Source organism: Oncorhynchus mykiss, chromosome 6 (assembly GCF_013265735.2).
Source record: "Oncorhynchus mykiss isolate Arlee chromosome 6, USDA_OmykA_1.1, whole genome shotgun sequence".
NCBI lineage: Eukaryota > Metazoa > Chordata > Actinopteri > Salmoniformes > Salmonidae > Oncorhynchus > Oncorhynchus mykiss.
The window spans coordinates 86,762,697-86,774,709 of NC_048570.1; the positions used below are offsets into that span (position 1 = coordinate 86,762,697).

The window sequence follows — 12,013 nt, forward strand, 5'->3', positions numbered from 1 at the left end:
CAGTCTTCACTGTGATAAAACAGACACTAGGTAAAACAGACACTAGGTAAAACAGACACTAGGTAAAACAGACACTAGGTAGAACAGTCTTCACTGTGATAAAACAGACACTAGGTAAAACAGACACTAGGTAAAACAGACACTAGGTAAAACAGACACTAGGTAAAACAGACACTAGGTAAAACAGACACTAGGTAAAACAGACACTAGGTAAAACAGACACTAGGTAAAACAGACACTAGGTAAAACAGACACTAGGTAAAACAGACACTAGGTAAAACAGACACTAGGTAAAACAGACACTAGGTAGAACAGTCTTCACTGTGATAAAACAGACACTAGGTAAAACAGACACTAGGTAAAACAGACACTAGGTAAAACAGACACTAGGTAGAACAGTCTTCACTGTGATAAAACAGACACTAGGTAAAACAGACACTAGGTAGAACAGTCTTCACTGTGATAAAACAGACACTAGGTAAAACAGACACTAGGTAAAACAGACACTAGGTAGAACAGACACTAGGTAAAACAGACACTAGGTAGAACAGACACTAGGTAGAACAGACACTAGGTAGAACAGACACTAGGTAGAACAGACACTAGGTAGAACAGACACTAGGTAGAACAGACACTAGGTAGAACAGACACTAGGTAGAACAGACACTAGGTAGAACAGACACTAGGTAGAACAGTCTTCACTGTGATAAAACAGGAAATGTTCCACATGGAATGGGTAATGTAGTACAGTGGTTCAATCTTTTCGGTTACTGTAGCACCAACTGAATTCTGCTCTGCCTAGAGTACCTCCTGAGGATATGCCAGGCACCCCCAGGGGTCATAGTAGCCCCCGTGGATAGGCCAGGCACCCCCAGGGGTCCATGTAGCCCCTGAAGCTAGGCACCCCCAGGGGTCCTAGTAGCCCCTGTGGATAGGCCAGGTACCCCCCAAGCGCCCTAGTACCCCCTGTGGATAGGCTAGGTACCCCAAGGGGGTCCTAGACACACTGTGGATAGGCCAGGTAACCCCAGGTGTCCTAGTACCCCCTGTGGATAGGCCAGGTAACCCCAGGGGTCCTAGTACCCCCTGTAGATAGGCCAGGTAACCCCAGGGGTCCTAGTACCCCCTGTAGATAGGCCAGGTAACCCCAGGGGTCCTAGTACCCCCTGTAGATAGGCCAGGTAACCCCGGGGGTCCTAGTACTCCCTGAGGATTGGACAGGTAGCCCCTGTAGATAGGCCAGGCAGCCCCTGTAGATAGGCCAGGCAGCCCTGGTTGGGAAACACTGCTGTAGTAGAGCCGTTTTTCTACCGTCCAACGGTCGTCCGCTCTCCTCAACGAAGTCGAGCTCATTAGCTCCAAAGGTTATGATAACACATGCAGTCAGAGATCGACCGTGAGAGTGACTTCACACCCACACCTGAGAAGGCTACTCTGGCGGAGTCGAAGATGAAGGCCCTCTCCAGTCGTCCACACCCCCCTCTCCAACATAACAGGGCTGAGGGAGAACATAATTGCATTCCTGCGCTCCTCCGCCTGCAAATTGAATTTCGGGGCAAGACCCAGCTCAAACACCTAATAATCCCTGCTGCTCTGCTCGGCTCTCTCACCTAAATGAAACAAGGTCACATTGTACAGCCCTGCAGCTTGCAGAGCCCACAGCGACATCACAACCAGACCCCCCCCTCATGTTTGAGACAGTGCAGCAAAATAAGCACCAATACCACAGTTGGACAACAGAGTTTCACAACAGAGGCCTTTTCTCAGTGCTGTGTTCTTAGGACTGGTAATGTGGTCAGCCTGGATCAATTAGTGCACTTTAATTTACACTGTATGCCAGTCCCTCTTCTTCAATCTCTTCCTCACTCATTACATACATCATTTATTGCTGACTTTCAACTCCCTCTCTCCCTCCTCAGTCTTACCCAGAGAATGAAATAGAACCCAGTATTATATGTGTCCTGTGTATGGGTCCTACCTGCCACGGTGAGGCGGGCGGTTCGGCTGGCGATGGTTCCCAGGCTGTCGATGGTGGCCACACACTGGTACGTGCCCTCGTCGGGCTTGTTGTGCTTGGAGTGCACCACGCTAGAGATGAGCAGCGAGCCGTCAGGCAGGACACGTCGCCGCCCGTCGTCTGGCGCCAGGCTCAGGAAGGTTCCATCCTTCTTCCACTCCACACGGGCCTGGGGCGCAGTGGGCTCTGAGGCAGGGTCTCCGCTGTGCGCTGAGCAGTTGAGCAGTGCTGGGGCACCTCTCACAGCCAGTGTGTCCCACGGCTCCACTGAGAACCAGAAGGGGCTGAAGGGCCTCGCCGCCGTGCCTGGAGAGGAGAGAGGAAGAGGGGTTGGAGTTAGTATGTTTAATTACAACTATGGCAGTACGTTCTTGTTGACTTGAACAGCCTTTGACAGGAAGCAAAACAGTATCGGCCCTAGAACAATAACTCAGGTATTTTCAGTTAGATTTAGGCTGTGACCTCTGTTCACCTGCTATTCCACTTCAAATCAATCACTAAGTCACATTTCAAAACCATCACCGACTCACACAAAACACAATTACTGACTCATACATTCTATATTCATAACTGAAGCTTAAAACAGACAGTACAAAACAGATCTGAACACAAACTAATCAATGTCAAATTCAGTACAAAATGTCTTCCTGCTAGTTCACGACAACCCACAGCCAAAACCAGCCCACAAGAATTCACTGGCAAGAGGCAAGGCAGAGACAAATCTCATCCCGTTCCCAAGTCCCTCTCCCTGCAAAAGTGCTTTAATGAGAAGGGAAAGGAAGGTGTTGGAAGGCTTTCTTCCAGCCATTTATCCCTGCGTAATGGTAAACCTCACTGACAACAATTGCTCTGCATTTGCCCTCATAAATAATTCACACATTCACCCAGAGTCACACAGTGGTATTGTTTAGATAAATACCCACAATTATCAGTTCTGCAGGGGTGAGAAACAGAATAATTAAAGGATTCTGAAACCAGTTTTAACGCAACGAACAGCATTAAAATAAGTGTCTGCATGTTCAATGTAGTTTAAAAGATGCCGTTATGTTCCAAGGAGGTGACATCTCAGGAGAGGAGGAAAGGAGGGAGAGTTACCAGGTCTGTGGTATGATCGCAACATCAGTTCTGCCATTTATCTTCTGGGGGTAATTTCTCTCTCTCAAAGCTCCAGTTGCACCCGTCGCGTTCCCATGGAGAAGTTATACATGGTATTCATTAGAGGCAATATGGCCGCTCAGTCCCCTTCACTGCAGCCAGGTAACCCTAAACTAAAACAAATAGATTCTTCTATTGACTTATTGAGTTTATTTTTACAGGGACAGTGCACATTAAATCAACGTTTCAGTAAAAGTGACTGTTTTAGCCAGCCGGATCATTTTCAATAGCAAGTCCCTGGGCAGGTTATTAAAAAGTATTACAATAACAGCACAGACTAACAATGTCCAGTGGGGGCCTACCGAGTGGCCCCGGGGTCTGAGGCACTCCAACTTAGTGCTAGCTGCGTCACTACAGACCCTGGTTCGATCCCAGGCTGTGTTGCAGCCGGCCGCGACCCGAAGACCCATGAGGTGGCGCACAATTGGCCCAGCGTCGCCTGGGATAGGGGAGGGTTTGGCCCAGCGTCGCCTGGGTTTGGGCCTGGGTTTGGCCCAGCGTCGCACTAGCAACTCCTGTGGCAGGCCGGACACAATGCACGCTGACACGGTCGCCAGGTGTACAGTGTTTCCTCCAAAACATTGGTATGGCTGGCTACCGGGTTAAGCAAGCATTGTGTCAAGAAGCAGTACAACTTGGTAGGTCGTGTTTTGGAGGACGCAAGACTAACTACCAATATCACGAAGTTGGGGAGAAAAAGGGGTAATTCATTTTTAACAATGAGCAGTGAACACATGCAGAGCAACATAGGACAAGCAACTCGTAGCACGCAGACACACCGAGCAACACCGTAGCACGCAGACAGACCGAGCAACACGTAGCACGCAGACAGACCGAGCAACACATAGCACGCAGACAGACCGAGCAACACGTAGCACGCAGACAGACCGAGCAACACGTAGCACGCAGACAGACCGAGCAACACGTAGCACGCAGACAGACCGAGCAACACGTAGCACGCAGACAGACCGAGCAACACGTAGCACGCAGACAGACCGAGCAACACGTAGCACGCAGACAGACCGAGCAACACGTAGCACGCAGACAGACCGAGCAACACGTAGCACGCAGACAGACCGAGCAACACGTAGCACGCAGACAGACCGAGCAACACGTAGCACGCAGACAGACCGAGCAACACGTAGCACGCAGACAGACCGAGCAACACGTAGCACGCAGACAGACCGAGCAACACGTAGCACGCAGACAGACCGAGCAACACGTAGCACGCAGACTGACCGAGCAACACGTAGCACGCAGACTGACCGAGCAACACGTAGCACGCAGACTGACCGAGCAACACGTAGCACGCAGACTGACCGAGCAACACGTAGCACGCAGACTGACCGAGCAACACGTAGCACGCGGACAGACCGAGCAACGCGTAGCACGCGGACAGACCGAGCAACACGTAGCACGCGGACAGACCGAGCAACACGTAGCGCGCAGACAGACCGAGCAACACGTAGCACGCAGACAGACCGAGCAACACGTAGCACGCAGACAGACCGAGCAACACGTAGCTCATAGGACAAGCAACACAGAGAGCAATTTCTACACCTCACAAGCTACAGACAACAGATAAGATGAGACTGGCTCTGTCTTTCCCGCTTGCTCTCTCTTTTCCATTTATTCTAAGTGTTAAGACAGAATCTCTTCTCTTAGAAAGACCATTGGGGAGAAACTATGGAAAGCAAAATACTAAACTTCCTGAAAGGAGATACACATGTTCCGTCATAACATATATGGAGACTGTGGTCTTAAAAGCTCCTTACTGTAGCAAGAGGTTGATCACACCACATCAATAGGTCTAACGGACCTGTGTGTCTATAATGGACAGGCCTGTGACTGTGGCACAACAGCAGGTTGTGTATTTATATGTTGGCTTGTGAGACAGATGGAGAGAGACCTGTGTGGAGCTACTGCATTGGGACTTGTCCTCTCCAGCAGGCCTCGAGCACCATCACACGCTTAATCATCTCCGTCTTCAGCTGCTGTTGGAACAGTTGGGGAAGCTGGGCTCTGGGGGTCCAAATCACACCGTTTGAGACAAAATGACCGCCTTTAGCAGCTTTGAAGCAGGAGCAGTGGAAGAGAGAGGGCTCTGCCGAGGCGTATTCTAAGGGCGATGGTGTCAAATTGGCTGACCATATGCTTTAAAGCACAGACACACAACATCCCTAGTCAGCAGAGCAAAGCGACTGGAGTGGGGCTGGACCACAAGCTGCCTCTTCCTTTGACACACTCAATCCATCAGTAAATAGCCCACCCAATTTACCTACCTCATCCCCATACTGTTTTTATTTATTTACTTTTCTGCTCTTTTGCACAACAGTATCTCTACCTCCACATGACCATCTGATCATTTATCACTCCAGTGTTAATCTGCTAAATTGTAATTATTCACCTACCTTCTCATGCCTTTTGCACACAATGTATATAGACTCTTTTTTTTTTTTTTTTTCTACTGTGTTATTGACTTGTTTATTGTTTACTCCATGTGTAACTCTGTTGTTGTCTGTTCACACTGCTATGCTTTATCTTGGCCAGGTCGCAGTTGTAAATGAGAACTTGTTCTCAACTAGCCTACCTGGTTAAATAAAGGTGAAATAAAAATAAATTAAAAATCCAGGGTCATTCATCTCGTGGCCAACGCTCTGCTGATGCAGAGGCTGGAGCAATACAGCAGCCATCACTGCTCTGTGGCTAGCTCGCTACACAACGGCGCCCTGCTCTGTGGCTAGCTCGCTACACAACAGGGCCCTGCTCTGTGGCTAGCTCGCTACACAACAGGGCACTGCTCTGTGGCTAGCTCGCTACACAACAGGGCCCTGCTCTGTGGCTGGCTAGCTCGCTACACAACAGCGCCCTGCTCTGTGGCTAGCTCGCTACACAACAGCGCCCTGCTCTGTGGCTAGCTCGCTACACAACAGCGCCCTGCTCTGTGGCTAGCTCGCTACACAACAGCGCCCTGCTCTGTGGCTAGCTCGCTACACAACAGCGCCCTCCTCTGTGGCTAGCTCGCTACACAACAGCGCCCTGCTCTGTGGCTAGCCTGGCAGCGGTGGATGGAGAGCGGTGGATGCGCCCTGCTCTGTGGCTAGCCTGGCAGCGGTGGATGGACGTGCAGGCCTATCAGTGGATCACGTGGCTGGCTTGAAGCGAGGTAAGTCCAGGTGATGAAAAGTCTTCGTAGTAGCATCTGCACAGAGTTGATATTTGCAGGCCAGCTTATCACAGAGTGTGAAGACACTGAGCGCTTCACTATAAACTAAATACATAAACCAGGTTTGGAAACCCATCAGCCCCCCCATTATAAACACACACCCCCCAGTATAAACATCATGAATCTTCTTGTATCTCCTGTTGGTTTACAATGTGTGTATGTTCAGTGCTATTACCACAGTGCTCAGGGTGAACAACATTTTACAACTGTCTACAGTACACCCTTACTGAGACCCATAGGGATTACAACACCGCACAAAGCCATGAGACGGGAATAGACTTGAGCCGTAAGCATTTTTTCAACCAACTTTAAAAATCCTATTTACAGTGCAGCCAGAATTTCAGTGTTTTTTGGTTATCATTAAAGGTTAATGAGCAAATGTTTGAGAAACAACATTACAAATCCAAACACAGCAGATAAAAGATGAAACCAGGCCAATTCTATCTCCCAATGAATATCAGAGTTGACAACAGCAGTTTCACATTTTGAAAGTGCAACAAATATGGAGGGGATGAATGTTTTAGAGATATTTGTCCAACAAAACCCAGGAGGCCGTGCAGTCTACAGCCAGAGGACAGAGTGGTTAAGAAGCAGGTGGATGTAGGAGAGGGGAGGACGACCCCGTGGGGTTAAGGAGAGAAAGAAGAAGAGACTCGAGGACAAGATCATCTCAGCCAGGGAGAGAGTGGTTAAGAAGCAGGTGGATGTAGGAGAGGAGAGGACGACCCCGTGGGGTTAAGGAGAGAAAGAAGAGACTCGAGGACAAGATCATCTCAGCCAGTGGACAGAGTGGTTTAGAAGCAGGTGGATGTAGGAGAGGAGAGGACGACCCTGTGGGGTTAAGGAGAGAAAGAAGAAGAGACTCGAGGACAAGATCATCTCAGCCAGGGAGAGAGTGGTTAAGAAGCAGGTGGATGTAGAAGAGGAGAGGACGACCCCGTGGGGTTAAGGAGAGAAAGAAGAAGAGACTCGAGGACAAGATCATCTCAGCCAGGGAGAGAGTCCTACCAACAACAAGGCCAACAAACTACATTTGAAACTACACAAAAAAGGCACCTCTACCATCAAAACTTCTACAAGAGAAAAGTCTCAATCTTTGACAACCGGAGGCAAACTTAACTTTGGCTTTCATAACTGAATCCCAAAGGAATACCTGGAAAAAGAGAAGAGAGTTGCACACACTACTGAACTTGTCGTTGCCAAAAAGATGCAACACTTTCCTCATGTTTGAGTTGCAAACAAAGTCAGAGAATGTGTTTCTTCCAGTGAAGAGAGTTGTGTTATTTTAATCCACAGATATCTTGATATCTGCAGGGCCACAGACTATTCCTCCATTGTTTACTTGAGAACACAGAGAGAAGCTAGTGAACAACAAACGTATATACTCTTCCAATGCCTATGGACTACAACCAATCGTTATGCCAGGGCTTCATTGGGCCCTGAAATCGTTCTGTGCTGAAATAGTTTCATTTCACACAGCTGTGGAGTTACAGGGGGGAGGAGTGTTATGGGCAGGGATGGGAGGTGTCAGAAGGAAACCGCATTACAGGCAGCGAGGTCTAATCTATTCTGCCCTGCGTTGTGGGGCCCACCGTTCGTCTTGAAAACATGGACTGTCTGCAGCCCTGGCCAAGCCGGGAGCAGAGGGGAGAAAATGAGGTTGTCTGCTTGATAAGTATGGGCTGTTACCTCGGTCCCGCTGTTTCCCAAATCCACTTTACTTAGCAGTCAGAAAGGGTTTGGGATTGGAAGCGCGGCTTACGGCAGTGTCCTGATAGGCACCCCTTTCTCCCCGAGCGGGTGAATGGGAGAGGAGTGGATTCACACCGATGGATGTGCTACATCACTAGGCCCGTGTGCCGATGCTGAAAAATGCTTGAATGCTGCTGTTTGAGAAATGCTTTCAGGGACATTACAAGGCTGAGAAGGGGTGTGTGTGTGTGTGTGTGTGTGTGTGTGTGTGTGTGTGTGTGTGTGTGTGTGTGTGTGTGTGTGTGTGTGTGTGTGTGTGTGTGTATGAGCGGTGTTCACAGGATAATATTTGGTTATAAGTGCACTTCTCACTCAGCAGAGTAGTGTTTAGGTTGGGCTTTTACAAGGTAACTGAAGGACCTTGATGGCACAAAGTCAGGTCAGTTAAAGTGACACACTAATCAGCTCAAGGATGGAGAATCTACGTCGAGGCTATTTAACATGGAGGAGATCTGCTCATATCAACGGTGGGCTTATTCGCATCAAACAGCATCACTGCCTGGTTTAATCATGAAAAAAGGAAAATAGGCCTCTGATAAATTCTTGACAGAACAGATAATGTTTCATACTTATCAGCTACCAAGGTGAACCTCTCAAAGTCATGTCGAAATCCAGAGAAAATCAGACGGTCTCTAACCCGCCCCACAAAGACCCCCCCCCCCCTACTTACTTGCTCATTGTTACAACACTGTACATAGCCAATAATATAACATTTGAAATGTCTACACTCAAAAGTTTTAAAAGAATATAATGTTAATTAATGTTTCCCTTTTACAATTCCCTTTTGTTCATGGTCTATTCCATTTTCTTGGGAAATGTAAACAGATATATCCCTTACCAATAAAGCCCTTTGAATTGAATGTCCTGAGAGACAGAGGGCGAGAGAGGAGAGAAAGAGTTCTCAAACATAACATCTCTCCACAAAGGCCCTCCCCGTCTCAGTTTGGGAAGGATTTCCCGTCGGAGCAATTTTGTAAAAAAAAATTAATAACACAGTATTTGTACAAATAAAACAGAAGTCTAGTTCAATGGCCTGGTATACTGTACAGATAGTTGGTACGAGGTTTGAAAATTGTCACACTGCCCTTTGTTAGCATCTAATATCCACCACATGGTATTGCTTTATTGAGTCAGCACACTGACCTTCAGCTAAATTAACACGCTCCAAGAAAATATCCTTTATAACAGTAAGGACTGGTGAATATAGGAATATACATGTGAAATATGCCTGGTAATAAGAGGAGAAAGGTCTGCAGCTACAGATAAACAGAAGTCAGTTTCTTCTTTCTCGTCTCTTTCTACATTTCTACACCTTCCTCCCTCTTCTCTCTTTGTCCCTCCGCCCACTGTGTCAGTCTCTTTAGTCAGGCTGGAAATGCCCCTCTCTCGCTCTCTCTCCCCCTTTCATGTCTGGCCACCTCCCTCTTCACAGACTCCCCTTCATCTCTCCATCCCACTCGTTTTCAAGCCCATCTGTCACCAGGAAACACGTGGGGAAATAACAGTGATCTGGAGAGCAAACCTATGAGGGGGGAGGGTTTGTCTTTCCAGCAGGAGGGTAGTGGTACGGCTTATAGCTCCTCAGACTGAATCAGATGTCCATTGAAACCAAAATGGCTGTTTCAAAAAATAAAAAAGGTTCTCTATGAGCGAACAAACAAACGCTTAGAAGTGTGGCTATATAGAGTAGTTGGTAGTTGAGTAGCTGTAAATAGACAACAGACCTGTCCTCTATAAAGCCTGTGGTGCAGATGACTAACAGACGATTAACTGAGCCTGACGTTCACCTGTAGTCACTGACTGACTAGATAGAAGTTCTGTCAATAAGAGATGAGTGAAAAAAAACACATTTTATTAGGAGGGTAGAGCTGTAGCTGTGACAATGGATAAAATGAGAGAAGTCTCATGAAAAAAATATTTAGAACCTGCCATGTTAGATTACCCCCCCAACTCACTGGACACAAAACAGCCACACACCAAGTGTGTGAAGAATGCCCCTCTCCCCAACAGTGTGATTACTACCTCAGTTTAGAGCTTACTACCTCATACAAGTACTTGGGAGTATGACTAGATGGCACACTGTCCTTCTCTCAGCACATATCCAAGCTGCAGGCTTAAGTTAAATCTATACTTGGTTTCCTCTATCGTAATCGCTCCTCTTTCACCCCAGCGGCCAAACTAACCCTGATTCAGATGACCATCCTACCCATGCTAGATTACAGAGATGTAATTTATAGATCGGTAGGTAAGGGTCAGCTCGAGCGGCTAGATGTTTTTTACCATTCGGCCATCAGATTTGCCACCAATGCTCCTTATAGGACACATCACTGCACTCTATACTCCTCTGTAAACTGGTCATCTCTGTATACCTGTCGCAAGACCCACTGGTTGATGCTTATTTATAAAACCCTCTTAGGCCTCACTCCCCCCTATCTGAGATATCTACTGCAGCACTCATCCTCCACATACAACACCCGTTCTACCAGCCACATTCTGTTAAAAGATCCCCAAAGCGCACACATCCCTGGGTCGCTCCTCTTCAGTTTGCTGCAGCTAGTGACTGGAACGAGCTGCAAAAAAACACTCAAGCGGGATCTCTTCATTCAAAGACTCAATCATGGACACTCTTACTGACAGTTTTATCTCAATCTCTTCATTCAAAGACTCAATCATGGACACTCTTACTGACAGTTTTATCTCAATCTCTTCATTCAAAGACTCAATCATGGACACTCTTACTGACAGTTTTATCTCAATCTCTTCATTCAAAGACTCAATCATGGACACTCTTACTGACAGTTTTATCTCAATCTCTTCATTCAAAGACTCCATCATGGACACTCTTACTGACAGTTTTATCTCAATCTCTTCATTCAAAGACTCAATCATGGACACTCTTACTGACAGTTTTATCTCAATCTCTTCATTCAAAGACTCAATCATGGACACTCTTACTGACAGTTTTATCTCCATCTCTTCATTCAAAGACTCAATCATGGACACTCTTACTGACAGTTTTATCTCCATCTCTTCATTCAAAGACTCAATCATGGACACTCTTACTGACAGTTTTATATCCATCTCTTCATTCAAAGACTCAATCATGGACACTCTTACTGACAGTTTTATCTCCATCTCTTCATTCAAAGACTCAATCATGGACACTCTTACTGACAGTTTTATATCCATCTCTTCATTCAAAGACTCAATCATGGACACTCTTACTGACAGTTTTATCTCCATCTCTTCATTCAAAGACTCAATCATGGACACTCTTACTGACAGTTTTATCTCCATCTCTTCATTCAAAGACTCAATCATGGACACTCTTACTGACAGTTTTATCTCCATCTCTTCATTCAAAGACTCAATCATGGACACTCTTACTGACAGTTTTATCTCCATCTCTTAATTCAAAGACTCAATCATGGACACTCTTACTGACAGTTTTATCTCCATCTCTTCATTCAAAGACTCAATCATGGACACTCTTACTGACAGTTGTGGCTGCGTCGCCTGATGTATTGTTGTCTCTACCTTCTTGCCGTTTGTGCTGTTGTCTGTGCCCAATAATGTTTGTACCATGTTTTGTCCTGCTACCATGTTGTGCTGCTGGCCTGCTGCCATGTTGTGTTGCTACCATGCTGTGTTGTCGTCTCGGTCTCTTTATGTAGTGTTGTGTCTTGTCGTGATGTGCGTTTTGTCCTATATTTATGGATTCTTAATCTCAGCCCGTCCCTGCAGGAGGCCTTTTGGTAGGCCGTCATCTAAATAAGAGTTTGTTCTTAACTGACTTGCCTAGCTAAATATATATATATTTTTTTATGTAAGTCTTCCACTCAAAGATAACTTACACTGTGGGG

The 12,013-nt window shown here is 46.8% G+C and overlaps 1 protein-coding gene across 14 annotated transcripts in view; it reads right to left on the minus strand.

The window, feature by feature from the left end:
- The window catches only part of LOC110506206 (neogenin), a 214,967-nt gene that overhangs the window by 147,907 nt on the left and 55,047 nt on the right, over positions 1 to 12,013 (minus strand). For all 14 annotated transcript variants that reach the window (XM_036981351.1, XM_036981362.1, XM_036981358.1 and 11 more), the window contains exon 2: positions 1,979 to 2,323. In XM_036981351.1, coding sequence (XP_036837246.1) covers positions 1,979 to 2,323 — 345 coding nt within the window. The remainder of the gene's footprint in view (positions 1 to 1,978; positions 2,324 to 12,013) is intronic.